Here is a 15,286-nt window from a genome sequence, read left to right as displayed (position 1 = left end):
TATTACCAGTAATATAGGCAGGTTACATGCACTTAGTCAGTCAACAAATTCTATCAGCTCTTCAGGAGTTTTGAAGACCCTTCAAAACAGTTTTAAGGAGTTCAACTTTCTAAATTAAGCATGTCACATAGGCTTTGTATTCAAGGGCTTTCCAGGTTGGTATAGTAATTCCTGGAGTTTTCAGGGCTGTCCAGGAGGTATATGAACCCAGCGTAGGGAACCTTAATTACCTCAGATTCTCAGCATATTTTGGATTATTTTATATCAATAATAATTATCTAATGACACAAAATTATTTTATGTGTAATAAGTAAAAAGCCAAATTGCTCAAATTTCAAAAAAGGACCCAAGAGTGAGGACTAAACTAACAATTTATAAATATAACAAAAATGCCTGATAACAGGATACTCTCGGTCTTATTCCTCCTTGTACATTTGATCAAAAGTTTTTGTATTTCCACTCCCGGTGGTGTTCCTCCTTGTACGTTTGATCAACAGTTTTTGTATTTTCACTCTCGGTGGTGTTCCTCCTTGTACGTTTGATCAACAGTTCTTGTATTTTCACTCCCGGTGGTATTCCTCCTTGTATGTTTGATCAACAGTTTTTGTATTTTCACTCCCGGTGGTATTCCTCTTTGTACGTTTGATCAACAGTTTTTGTATTTCCACTCCCAGTGGTGTTCCTCCTTGTACATTTGATCAACAGTTCTTGTATTTTCACTCTCGGTGGTGTTCCTCCTTGTACGTTTGATCAACAGTTCTTGTATTTTCACTCCCGGTGGTATTCCTCTTTGTACGTTTGATCAACAGTTTTTGTATTTTCACTCCCAGTGGTGTTCCTCCTTGTACGTTTGATCAACAGTTTTTGTATTTCCACTCCCGGTGGTGTTCCTCCTTGTATGTTTGATCAACAGTTCTTGTATTTTCACTCCCGGTGGTATTCCTCTTTGTACGTTTGATCAACAGTTTTTGTATTTCCACTCCCAGTGGTGTTCCTCCTTGTACGTTTGATCAACAGTTCTTGTATTTTCACTCCCGGTGGTATTCCTCCTTGTATGTTTGATCAACAGTTTTTGTATTTTCACTCCCGGTGGTATTCCTCCTTGTACGTTTGATCAACAGTTTTTGTATTTTCACTCTCGGTGGTATTCCTCCTTGTAGGTTTGATCAACAGTTTTTGTATTTCCACTCCCAGTGGTGTTCCTCCTTGTACATTTGATCAACAGTTTTTGTATTTCCACTGGGTTTTTGGCGCTTTTTCACGGGACTATCAGATTCTGCCATGGTTTTATGCAGACAATAATACCAAGAATGTCTGAAGTGATCTCACTGGTCAGTTTACATCTATTGGCCAATCACAGACTACACCTCTGAACTCATACAGAAATCCTGTTGCCCCTGACAATTTCTAATCCAGGGCATGTCCTGGCAAGGAATGACAACTCGGGAAGAGATTGCCGCGAGTCCAAGAGCCGACAACACTGGATAGAGATTGTTTGAACTGACTGACGGAACTTTTGAAATTTGCTAGAAACCGTAATAATTTATGACTTGAGCGTAATGGTGTAATTAACACAGTAAAATTGTACTCATTATGCCCAAATCGTAATGGTTGGCATGTCTGCTTTTTAGTTTAACATAGGTGGGTATATGTAACAATTAATATTATCAATAATGCATGACATTCAATTCCTGAGATATTTATTTAGAGGATTCTATGGTCAGGATATTGAAGTCACATCCTGTAGATGATTTTCATTACTGTATATATCCTGTTAACATGTAGCACTTGCTCAACAGTGTCAAAAATGCAACTCCAGACTCCCTTGTTCTCAAATTTTCTCAATGGCTGATCAAATATTTTACAGGCAATTGTAGTTGGAAGAGATTATTTTGATCAGACAAATAAACATGGTTTTATACTGAAATTAAACCATACTTACAACAAGCTCATAGTAAGTTTTGGTGACAATCTGTTCAAAGAATTTGGCTTCTTTCTCAAAGACTGGGCCACTCTTTTCAAAACTCTTCATGTTGCTGTTGACAAGACTAGCCATAAGCTTTCCCGTCAGTCCTTTCTGAGCCTTGATGTAAAGGTCAAGGTTACCCGCCGAGGCCAGCTGGGTCTTGTAGGTCTGAAAATCAGAGGGTAGTCTGAGCAAAAAGGTAAACGAGGTGATCACTGCAGAATCAAAGAGGATTTGAAACACTTGGTTTGTTTATTTATTTATTAATGTGGTGTTTAACATTTCATTACAATTCAGAGAAGATTCCAGGCTTTAGAACTGTCAATCATCCATGGATAAGCTTCAGCGTCTACTAAACAAGCCAGGGACTCAACGTCACTCGGGACTGTCGATCATCCACGGATAAGCTTTAACGTCTACTAAACAAGCCAGGGACACAATGTCACTTGGGACTGTCAACCGTCCACGGATAAGCGTCAGCGTCTGCTAAACAAGCCAGGGACACAACGTCACTCGGAACTGTCAGTCATCCACGGATAACCTTCAGCGTCTACTAAACAAGCCAGGGACTCAACGTCACTCGGGACTGTCGAACATCCACGGATAAGCTTTAGTGTCTTCTAAACAAGCCAGGGACACAATGTCACTCGGAACTGTCAGTCATCCATGGATAAGCTTTAGCGTCTACTAAACAAGCCAGGGACACAATGTCACTCGGAACTGTCAAATTCACGGATAAGCTTTAGCATCTACTAAACAAGCCAGGGACACGTCACTCAGAACTGTCAATCACCCTCGGATAAGCTTTAGCGTCTACTAAACAAGCCAGGGACACAATGTCACTCGGGACTGTCAATCACCCATGGATAAGCTTCAGCGTCTGCTAAACAAGCCAGGGACACAATGTCACTCGGGACTGTCAATCACCCATGGATAAGCTTTAGCATCTACTAAACAACCCAGGGACACAATGTCACTCGGAACTGTCAATCATCCACGGATAAGCTTTAGCGTCTACTAAACAAGCCAGGGACACAATGTCACTCGGGACTGTTAACCATCCACGGATAAGCTTTAGCGTCTACTAAACAAGCCAGGGACACAATGTCACTCGGGACTATCAATCATCCTCGGATAAACTTCCGCGTCTACTAAACAAGCCAGGCACACAATGTCACGCATTGGATATTTTTCTTAGAAGAGTGTCACAGAATGCATGCACCAGCTGATAGCAAAACTTGTTGCTTACAGTTTACTAATTACGTCAGTCTCCTTTGCACACCTGCAAAGCATGTGTGAAAACGCAGCATTTCTTGATTGAAGCACCGGTACTAATTCAATAAACATGTTCCATAAGGCTCTAAACCACGATAAACTGAAGATCAATATCTTCCCTGGAAAAGTATCTGACAAAAACCTCCTGACAGGGAAGCTCGACTCAAGCCTACAACCTCATTGGCTGGGGAAATCAACTGCTGCGAAAACAAAGCTACAGCAAAGGCCTGAGCATTATAATTACAAAATTGACCAGCATTCCAGGCTGTTTAATAAACATTTACTGTCAGATAGAGAGGGTTATCTGAAAAGAAAAACAAAAAAAAACAGACTTACCCTCATTACTGGGATATCCTTGAAATCAAAATGGTTGTCCCAAATAGTTACAGACAGGTGCCCCGGGAACTAGAAACAGAACACATCACAGGCTTTGACAAAAGAAATACTATATTTGCCCAAAAATTTATTTCTCTATTTTGTTTACTTGAGTGTTGTTTAATGCCATCCTCAACAATTTTTCACCATTAGAATGGTGGTAAGTTTTAATGGTGGAGGAAACTGGAGTGCCCAGAGTAAACAACCAAAATGTGGCAAAACTTTCCCACATCACATTCAATTGTGCAGACCACACTGGTGGAGAAAAAGTGGTATTCAACAACTGTTATACTGCACATATGGCCACCTTAGCCCCACAAGTAGTCTGAGTGAGGGGCATTTAAAATTTTCTCCACAAAAAAGTACATTTTTAGAGGTAAATAAAGGTCATCAAATATTACATTTCCAGTAAACTAAACAGCCTCAAAACACCTTTCTAAGAACAATGTAACTTTCGGAACAAGGCAAAATAAGTAACTTTGTCATGGCCAATATTTTTAGTCAAATACAGCTGGTCTTTTCCACGTTGACATATGGTATTCTCCGACTTCTTTGTGTTTATATTATTAGAGTTCATAGAATGCTTGATAGTATTTTAATTTGAGATTGCTACATTACAAAAAAAAAAAAAATGGCAAGCATGAAACAGAAGAAATGTTCAGTTTTTGTGCATACTTCAGGTTGAAAGTAACAAGGCTTATTATAAAACTCTGTTGAAATATCACACTGACGTCAGCTTATTCCAGAAGCTGCTTTCCACAACGCACGTCTGAAGAGGTGGACACCGCCTAATGACAGACAGCACCGTAGTCTATACAACACTCAAGTTTGGGCGAACAGAAAGCTTACCAGTCTCTTGCTGGGTTTTTTGAGTTCATGGGTTTCTATCACTTCCTCGGGGGTCATCCGCGTCAAGTCACCTAGGATGTTGGCAGAAGGCCGACCCCGCAACAGAGGCACCTGGTGTTCACCTGTCTGCACTGAGTTCCTGACAAGGGAGAAAACTTGCTAAAATGTTGGTCTGCTTTGAACAAAACAGATCTAAGAATCACCAGGTACTTGACAAATCCAATGACCTAAAACTGCAACACAGTCAAGGGTTGAAGGAACTGGTTCCAAAAACAAGCAATTCTTTCATGAATGAATGAATGACGAGGACAGTATTTCAGCCTTATTGTAAAAACACTGAATGTATAATGAGAGTGGTATTTCAGCCATATAATGAAAGTAAATGATAAATGATCAAGGCAGTATTTCAGCCATCGTGATAGTCAATGAATAAATGAGGAGGGCAGTATTTCAGCTATATCATGAAAGTCTTTGAATGAATGAGGACAGTATTTCAGCTATATCATGAATGTCTTTGAATGAATGATGAGGGCAGTATTTCAGCCATATCATGAAAGTCACTGAATGAACGAGGAGGACAGTATTTCAACCATATTGTGAAAGTCTTTGAATGAATGATGAGGACAGTATTTCAGCCATATCGTGAAAGTCTTTGAATGAATGAGGAGGGCAGTATTTCAACCATATCATGAAAGTCTTTGAATAAATGAGGAGAACAGTATTTCAGCCATATCATGAAAGTCACTGAAAGAATGAGGACAGTATTTCAGCCATATCATGAAAGTCACTGAAAGAATGAGGACAGTATTTCAGCCATATCACGGAAGTCTTTGAATGAATGATGAGGGCAGTATTTCAACCATATTATGAAAGTCTTTGAATGAATGAGTAGGGCAGTATTTCAACCATATCATGAAAGTCTTTGAATGAATGAGGAGAACAGTATTTCAGCTATATCATGAAAGTCACTGAAAGAATGAGGACAGTATTTCAGCCATATCATGAAAGTCTTTGAATGAATGATGAGGGCAGTATTTCAACTATATCATGAAAGTCTTTGAATGAATAAGGAGAACAGTATTTCAACCATATTATGAAAGTCTTTGAATGAATGATGAGGACAGTATTTCAACCATATCATGAAAGTCTTTGAATGAATGATGAGGACAGTATTTTAGCCATATTGTGAATGTCACTGAATGAATGAGGAGAACAGTATTTCAACCATATCATGAAAGTCTTTGAATGAATGAGGAAAACGGTATTTCAGCCATATTGTGAAAGTCACTGAATGAATGGTGAGGGCAGTATTTCAGCCATATTATGAAAGTCTTTGAATGAATGATGAGGACAGTATTTCAACCAGACAGTATTCAAAGTCTTTGAATGAATGATAAGGGCAATATTTCAGCCATATCATGAAAGTCTTTGAATGAATGAAGAGGACAGTATTTCAGCCATATAGTGAAAGTCTTTGAATGAATGATGAGGGCACTATTTCAGCCATATCATGAAAGTCTTTGAATGAATGAGGAGAACAGTATTTCAGCCATATTGTGAAAGTCACTGAAAGAATGAGGACAGTATTTCAGCCATATTATGAAAGTCATTGAATAAATGATGAGGACAGTATTTCAGCCATATCATGAAGGTCTTTGAATGAATGATGAGGGCAGTATTTCAACCATATTGTGAATGTCACTGAATGAATGAGGAGTACAGTATTTCAGCCATATCATGAAAGTCTTTGAATGAATGAGGAGAACAGTATTTCAGCCATATTGTGAAAGTCACTGAAAGAATGAGGACAGTATTTCAGCCATACCATGAAAGTCTTTGAATGAATGATGAGGACAGTATTTCAACCATATTATGAAAGTCATTGAATAAATGATGAGGACAGTATTTCAGCCATATCATGAAAGTCATTGAATGAATGATGAGGGCAGTATTTCAGCCATATCATGAAAGTCTTTGAATGAATGAGGAGAACAGTATTTCAGCCATATCATGAAAGTCTTTGAATGAATGAGGAGGACAGTATTTCAACCATATTATGAAAGTCATTGAATAAATGATGAGGACAGTATTTCAGCCATATCATGAAAGTCATTGAATGAATGAGGAGGGCAGTATTTCAGCCATATCATGAAAGTCATTGAATGAATGAGGAGAACAGTATTTCAGCCATATCATGAAAGTCTTTGAATGAATGAGGAGGACAGTATTTCAACCAGACAGTATTCAAAGTCTTTGAATGAATGATAAGGGCAGTATTTCAGCCATATTATGAAAGTCTTTGAATGAATGATGAGGGCAGTATTTCAACCATATCGTGAAAGTCTTTGAATGAATGAGGAGAACAGTATTTCAGCCATATCATGAAAGACTTTGAATAAATGATGAGGACAGTATTTCAACCATATCATGAAAGTCTTTGAATGAATGAGGAGGACAGTATTTCAGCCATATCATGAAAGTCATTGAATGAAGGATGAGGGCAGTATTTCAGCCATATCATGAAAGTCTTTGAATGAATAAGGAGAACAGTATTTCAGCCATATCATGAAAGTTTTTGAATGAATAAGGAGAACAGTATTTCAGCCATATCATGAAAGTCTTTGAATGAATGAGGAGGACAGTATTTCAACCAGACAGTATTCAAAGTCTTTGAATGAATGAGGAGGGCAGTATTTCAACCATATCATGAAAGTCTTTGAATGAATAAGGAGAACAGTATTTCAGCCATATCATGAAAGTTTTTGAATGAATAAGGAGAGCAGTATTTTCAGCCATATCATGAAAGTCTTTGAATGAATGAGGAGGACAGTATTTCAACCAGACAGTATTCAAAGTCTTTGAATGAATGAGGAGGGCAGTATTTCAACCATATCATGAAAGTCTTTGAATGAATAAGGAGAACAGTATTTCAGCCATATCATGAAAGTTTTTGAATGAATAAGGAGAACAGTATTTCAGCCATATCATGAAAGTCTTTGAATGAATGAGGAGGACAGTATTTCAACCAGACAGTATTCAAAGTCTTTGAATGAATGAGGAGGGCAGTATTTCAACCATATCATGAAAGTCTTTGAATGAATAAGGAGAACAGTATTTCAGCCATATCATGAAAGTTTTTGAATGAATAAGGAGAGCAGTATTTCAGCCATATCATGAAAGTCTTTGAATGAATGAGGAGGACAGTATTTCAACCAGACAGTATTCAAAGTCTTTGAATGAATGAGGAGGGCAGTATTTCAACCATATCATGAAAGTCTTTGAATGAATAAGGAGAACAGTATTTCAGCCATATCATGAAAGTTTTTGAATGAATAAGGAGAGCAGTATTTCAGCCATATCATGAAAGTCTTTGAATGAATGAGGAGGACAGTATTTCAACCAGACAGTATTCAAAGTCTTTGAATGAATGAGGAGGGCAGTATTTCAACCATATCATGAAAGTCTTTGAATGAATAAGGAGAACAGTATTTCAGCCATATCATGAAAGTTTTTGAATGAATAAGGAGAACAGTATTTCAGCCATATATCATGAAAGTCTTTGAATGAATGAGGAGGACAGTTTTCAACCAGACAGTATTCAAAGTCTTTGAATGAATGAGGAGGGCAGTATTTCAACCATATCATGAAAGTCTTTGAATGAATAAGGAGAACAGTATTTCAGCCATATCATGAAAGTTTTTGAATGAATAAGGAGAGCAGTATTTCAGCCATATCATGAAGTCTTTGAATGAATGAGGAGGACAGTATTTCAACCAGACAGTATTCAAAGTCTTTGAATGAATGAGGAGGGCAGTAATTTCAACCATATTGTGAAAGTCTTTGAATGAATGAGGAGGACAGTATTTCAGCCATATCATGAAAGTCATTGAATGAATGAGGAGGGCAGTATTTCAACCATATCATGAAAGTTCTTTGAATGAATGAGGAGGACAGTATTTCAACCAGACAGTATTCAAAGTCTTTGAATGAATGAGGAGGGCAGTATTTCAACCATATCATGAAAGTCTTTGAATGAATAAGGAGAACAGTATTTCAGCCATATCATGAAAGTTTTTGAATGAATAAGGAGAACAGTATTTCAGCCATATCATGAAAGTCTTTGAATGAATGAGGAGGACAGTATTTCAACCAGACAGTATTCAAAGTCTTTGAATGAATGAGGAGGGCAGTATTTCAACCATATCATGAAAGTCTTTGAATGAATAAGGAGAACAGTATTTCAGCCATATCATGAAAGTTTTTTGAATGAATAAGGAGAGCAGTATTTCAGCCATATCCATGAAAGTCTTTGAATGAATGAGGAGGACAGTATTTCAACCAGACAGTATTCAAAGTCTTTGAATGAATGAGGAGGGCAGTATTTCAACCTTATTGTGAAAGTCTTTGAATGAATGAGGAGGACAGTATTTCAGCCATATCATGAAAGTCATTGAATGAATGAGGAGGACAGTATTTCAACCAGACAGTATTCAAAGTCTTTGAATGAATGATAAGGGCAATATTTCAGCCATATCATGAAAGTCTTTGAATGAATGAGGAGGACAGTATTTCAGCCATATCATGAAAAGTCCTTTGAATGAATGATGAGGGCAGTATTTCAACCATATCGTGAAAGTCTCTGAATGAATGAGGAGAACAGTATTTCAGCCATATCATGAAAGTCATTGAATGATGAGGAGGGCAGTATTTCAACCATATCATGAAAGTCTTTGAATGAATAAGGAGAACAGTATTTCAGCCATATCATGAAAGTCTTTGAATGAATGAGGAGAACAGTATTTCAGCCATATCATTGAAAGTCATTGAATGAATGAGGAGGGCAGTATTTCAAGCCATATCGTGAAAGTCTTTTGAATGAATGACGAGGACAGTATTTCAGCCATATCATGAAAGTCATTGAATGAATGAGGAGGGCAGTATTTCAATCATATCATGAAAGTCTTTGAATGAATGACGAGGACAGTATTTCAGCCATATCATGAAAGTCTTTGAATGAATGAGGAGGACAGTATTTCAACGATATCATGAAAGTCATTGAATGAATGACGAGGACAGTATTTCAGCCATATCGTGAAAGTCTTTAAATGAATGACGAGGACAGTATTTCAGCATATCATGAAAGTCCTTTGAATGAATGAGGAGGGCAGTATTTCAATCATATCATGAAAGTCTTTGAATGAATGACGAGGACAGTATTTCAGCCATATCATGAAAGTCTTTGAATGAATGACGAGGACAGTATTTCAGCCATATCGTGAAAGTCTTTAAATGAATGACGAGGACAGTATTTCAGCCATATCGTGAAAGTCTTTGCATGAATGATCAGAGCATTATCCCGCAAATTTTTACACATATTATTCTGTTCACCAAAACAAGAAGATCTTTCAAAATGTCCCTACCCTCTGAATAGTGGCACCACTGCCCAGCCCATCATGGAGTGTTCCCCCAGCTCCTTCAGCTGTTGACCCTCAGGCCCTGTAAGTCTCCCTGGGGCCCGGTGGTCTCTCGTAGGGTGGTATACCACCCCTAGTCCAATGACCTGGATCAGCACACAAACTGTTCTCATCGTAGAATGGATGAATTTCCTACAATGAAGAAAGATGAAATGTCAGGAAAGAGTTTGAAGTAACAAATCTTAACGTTCAGGAGTCTCCATCATTCCAGGTTTCCACATAAAACACCAAAATACATGTACTTTAGTCTTACTATGGAATGAAGTTTGTGCAATATCTTGTGAATAAACAATGATATTACCATATCTGGAAAGTTTAGACGGATTTATTTATTTAATATTTGATTGGTGTTAATGCAGTACTCAAAAATTTTGAACACATACAAATGCTGCCATGATTATGGGTAAGGGTGGGAAACCAATGTGCCTGGAGTAAACCACCGACTTTCAGCAGATATCTGACAAACCAACCACCTGATTTTACAGACACACCCCAAGCAGTGATAGCCAAATGCAAAGACTCAAGCTTATTGGTCAAAGGAATGGCAGTTGCAGCGAGCCTGTGCTTTGACCTACCGGTAGCAAGGGTCCACAATGAGTGCAAGATGAATGTATAATGCTGTCACAATCAATCATGTATTTTAACCATATGATCTGACAAGTTATTCTCTGGCAACCACCACACATTTATAATCTGTCTGTTTGATTGTATGATTGTGGCTTTAACACTGCTTTCAACACTATTTCTGTTGTATTACAACAGCAGATCCTTCAAGTAGGCCAGTCCCAATGCCAACACATGTATAGTGCCGTCTCACTGGAATGACATGCGGAAGACACTGGGCACAATGTCCCACCGGTATATACTGTACACGGCATAATATTCAACAAGTACCTTGACTACTGTATTCCTCTAGTGTTTTTAGTTCCAAGCTGGGTAGTACCAAGGTTAACGTTTAAGTTACAGGTGTGACTTGACTGCTCCTTCATAACACCACCCCAACTACTCATCCATGACCCTGTGAGGCCTCCATCCAGAGCTAAACCACCAGGTATCCCCCTGAAGACCCGAGAGTGTTTACCTGGGGTGGATCTATCCAGCACGGGGACCTCAGCAGACTAGAGTAGTCATGTTTGAGGGTGATCCATTGCTCCTGGCCCCCTAGCCCAGCCTCTGTGGGTTCCATGTCCAGGGCTAACCCTCCAGGTATGACTCTCAGAATACACTGCACATAATGGTTTTCTGCAATCATATATGATATTACTGGTATAAAGGAGGCTAACCTTCATGCAACATGACACAGAACTGAAAAGTCCAACAGAAAAAGCACCATGCAATAATACACACTGAATCCAGAAGAATATGTTGCGTTTATATTTCAGGGCTTTTCTTTGCATTTTCTTTGGGGGGGGGGAGTAAGTCATACATGTACATACACTACTCCATAAATTCATCAAGGTTTAACATTGCTTTCTTCAATATTCACAAACCTTGTCACAGTCCCATCACTAATGCCTACCATAATTCCTCAACATTTTGGGATATGAAAGAGGAACTTCCAGTGCAATTTATGAACACTTACAGTTTGATGTTGTAGACAAAAGTACATTGGTTGGATTCACCAATTGCAGGGCTTCACAAAAGTCTAATTTTATCAGTTTACACAGAACAATACCTTCAGACTATGTCTGATTAAACACTGTGCAAACAAGAAAAAAAGCTGAAGAATTAGAGTAAATATTTACAGTGCTGTCTCACTGAAATGCCATGTTTAAGACACAAGGCATGTTGCCCCACCTAGTCACCGCAAACTGACACCAGGCCACGCAATATTCCACCACATAATGGAGAAGATTGCCAACTTCAGTGTTTAAAGTAGGACTGCACTTGGCTTTAAAACTCCCAAGTCATTCAATTAATGAGCAGAAGGTCTAACTGCTCAGTTACCACAATATATTTACTGTGGTAAAGGGTTTTAAGTTTATGAGCATGGGATGATATGGATACCAAAAAACATGTAGTTAATATCTTATTTATTACGAATGCTTTATACTTTATACAATCTTCAACTTTCAAATAAAACCATATGCAACTTTCTAATAATACCATATGCAACGTTCAAATAATACCATATGCAACTTTCAAATAAAACCATATGCAACTTTCTAATAATACCATATGCAACGTTCAAATAATACCATATGCAACGTTTGAATAATATCATAACAGAGAGATATATCAGGGAAGGGGAAATTACTTTTATGTTTACTATATCCAGAGTAAATTTCAGATATGCTTCTTTGGCTAATGGCTTTTTGTCTAAAAATGTATGCAATGCTCCTGTCCTACACTTAACATTTCACACTTCCGAGCCTTAACCCAACCATGAAATTCCACCACAAAATTTTGTCACAGCATATGCTAAATGACACAAAATTTTTTGTATGACGATGTAACCCATTTTGCCTGATTATGAGAGTTTTACTGAGTTTTTAAAATGGTGTTTTGAGGCTTGCTTGGAAGATAGGATGGAAGCCCAGTGGGAAAATTAAAGTTTCATCTTGAAAAGTACAATTTCATGATATTCATATGCCTCTGAAACAGCTTTTTTGTAAGCATTTTTTCAACAGTTTCATGTTGAGGTCTATGTAACTACTAGATCAGAAATAAAATACTATGGGATACATGTGGTACATCTACCTTCCAAGCCGAATGCCCGATTGACCCTGACAGACAGGCCTGTTTTGATCCGGTACCGCACACACTGAAGAATGTTGATGTGGCCAGCAGGGAGGTTAGCTGGTAGGTTCTTCTTTAGGTCAAGGCGACTGTCCACCCAGCGTGAGAGTGAGCCATCATCAGACACTACAGAACAAGACACAAAACAGTGAGCCGTCATCAGACACTACAGAACCAGACACAAACAGACAAGCCGTGAACACTTGGACTCAGATCAAATCATTTACTTATTTATTAATTTATTACCCTCATACAACGACAGACAATGGGCAGAGCCCTGAGGGAAACCAACGACCATCTGCAGGTTGCTACAAGACCTGAGAGACCGGAGAGGAAGCCAGCATGAGCTGGACTTGAACTCATCATTTATTTAATTACTTCACTCAGTAGATAGTAGATAGAGGAATGAACCGCTCTATACACATGGTTTACTTAGACAATGACAGTTATCAGGGAAAAAACTGGAGAACCCAGATCTCTCCACTGAACTCTGAACTCCCACAACTGTCTCCTCACTATATACTCTCCATGACCAACACCAACCTCCCACCCAACCCCCAGCGGCTGATTACTCACTAGGGGGCACTCTCTCCACAGTCTGCACTCTTCTGATCATCTGTCGGAAGTCTCTAGGGTAAGCCATATGCTCTGTGTAACTGTGGAAAATCCTCTCCTCAGACAGTGAGGGTTGGCAGTCAAAACTCTTATAGTACCCTTTACCATACTTGGGAAGTGCTACAAAATTCTGGAGAAAAAAGCATTAACTTATTAATTTCTATTTTCATTTTTTTTTCTTCACTTTTACAATGGCAGTTTTTTGGCTGAGGAAACCGGAGTTATGTAGAGTTCACCATCTGCATTTATCAGGTAACTGACAAATCTTCTGTCATACAGCCACACCTGAATCAGCACGAGCTGGATTTGAACCTGTGACCTCCTTGTCAAGAGGTCGATTGCGTGCATCAATATGCGCTCTTCAGCTGATGCACACAGGTGAAGTTTGAAATGTAGAACACTGGGTGAAATGGTCCACAACAAGGATGCTTGCTTGTTTTTCTTTTATTTCTTCGGGTTTAACGTCACTTTTCAGACTATTTCAGTCCTACTACCATTGTGTCTTGATTTAAAGTAATATGGAGAATGTCCTTGTTTAAATCAAGAATATTTTGCCAACACAATTAATCGTCCATCTATTGTTTGGTTTAATCTGAAATAGCAAGGTACAGAATTTACCTGTTCATAAAATACATTAATAATAATTTCATTTGAAGAACTCGTGCGTTTCTTGTTGAAGAAGAACAGTTTGTGAAAGTTAGCTTGAAAAAGCCACAATTGTGCACTTGTCTTTGATTTTCTACCAGTGGGGAGTGCATTAACCAAAGGCTATCATTTTAAAGGTAAAGAAAACAATAAAATAAAATATATATCAGATGAAAGACCACTAAAAACTGTCCAAGAAAATAGTTTGATTTATTTTGTATGACTTTTCCAACGAAGTAAAATGGTTTCACAACATCTGATTCTACAGTGGTCAGCTGTGGATCAGTCATGTCACATCAATATTTTTGCTTAAAATGGCTCATTTCAGGTCCATTTGCCAAATGTATTCATCAATCTCTATGTATATGCATTTTTAATGAAGAAATGTAGCAGTCTAATTTTATGTGTATAACATGGCAAAAATCTGATGTGATGTCACTGGTCAAAATACTGTTAGATAAGGCCACTGTAGAATTCAAACTTTCAAACGCATTTTACTAGGTTGAAAAATGAATAGAAATATTTTTGTAGACGGTGATGGTTTTTGATCTGACATAAACTTCACAATAGTGTATTCTTTGGCTTTAAGACAGATGAGCGTTATACTTGTGGATTTAGTTTTAAGACAGATGTGGGTTATATCTATGGATTTAGCTTTTAGACAGATGTGGGTTATATCTGTGGATTTAGCTTTTAGACAGATGTGGGTTATATCTGTGGATTTAGCTTTAAGACAGATGAGGGTTATATCTGTGGATTTAGCTTTAAGACAGATGAGGGTTATATCTGTGGATTTAACTTTTAGACAGATGAGGGTTATATCTGTGGATTTAGCTTTAAGGCAGATGAGGATTATATCTGTGGATTTAGCTTTAAGACGGATGAGGATTATATCTATCGATTTAGCTTTTAGACAGATGAGGATTATATCTGTGGATTTAGCTTTTAGACAGATGAGGGTTATATCTATCGATTTAGTTTTAAGACAGATGAGGATTATATCTGTGGATTTAGCTTTAAGACAGATGAGGGTTATATCTGTGGATTTAGCTTTAAGACAGATGAGGGTTACATCTGTGGATTTAGCTTTAAGACAGATGAGGATTATATCTGTGGATTTAGCTTTAAGACGGATGAGGATTGTATCTATCGATTTAGCTTTAAGACAGATGAGGATTATATCTGTGGATTTAGCTTTTAGACAGATGAGGGTTATATCTGTGGATTTAGCTTTTAGACAGATGAGGATTATATCTGTGGATTTAGCTTTAAGACAGATGAGGGTTATATCTGTGGATTTAGCTTTAAGACAGATGAGGATTATATCTGTGAATTTAGCTTTTAGACA

The 15,286-nt window shown here is 38.0% G+C and overlaps 1 protein-coding gene across 1 annotated transcript in view; it reads right to left on the bottom strand.

The window, feature by feature from the left end:
* LOC135476597 (uncharacterized) overlaps nt 1-15,286 on the bottom strand; it is a 37,080-nt gene that overhangs the window by 3,017 nt on the left and 18,777 nt on the right. Inside the window, 8 exon segments of the mRNA XM_064756674.1 lie at nt 1,943-2,134; nt 3,578-3,646; nt 4,466-4,604; nt 9,886-10,040; nt 10,042-10,071; nt 11,021-11,181; nt 12,640-12,804; nt 13,255-13,423. Of these exon segments, the coding sequence (XP_064612744.1) occupies nt 1,943-2,134; nt 3,578-3,646; nt 4,466-4,604; nt 9,886-10,040; nt 10,042-10,071; nt 11,021-11,181; nt 12,640-12,804; nt 13,255-13,423 (1,080 nt within the window).

The sequence above is a fragment of the Liolophura sinensis genome, chromosome 10, assembly GCF_032854445.1.
Source record: "Liolophura sinensis isolate JHLJ2023 chromosome 10, CUHK_Ljap_v2, whole genome shotgun sequence".
In the NCBI taxonomy this organism is placed as follows: domain Eukaryota; kingdom Metazoa; phylum Mollusca; class Polyplacophora; order Chitonida; family Chitonidae; genus Liolophura; species Liolophura sinensis.
The sequence above is the reverse complement of the archived record's forward strand: the minus strand, read 5'-3'. Positions and strand labels throughout refer to the sequence as shown.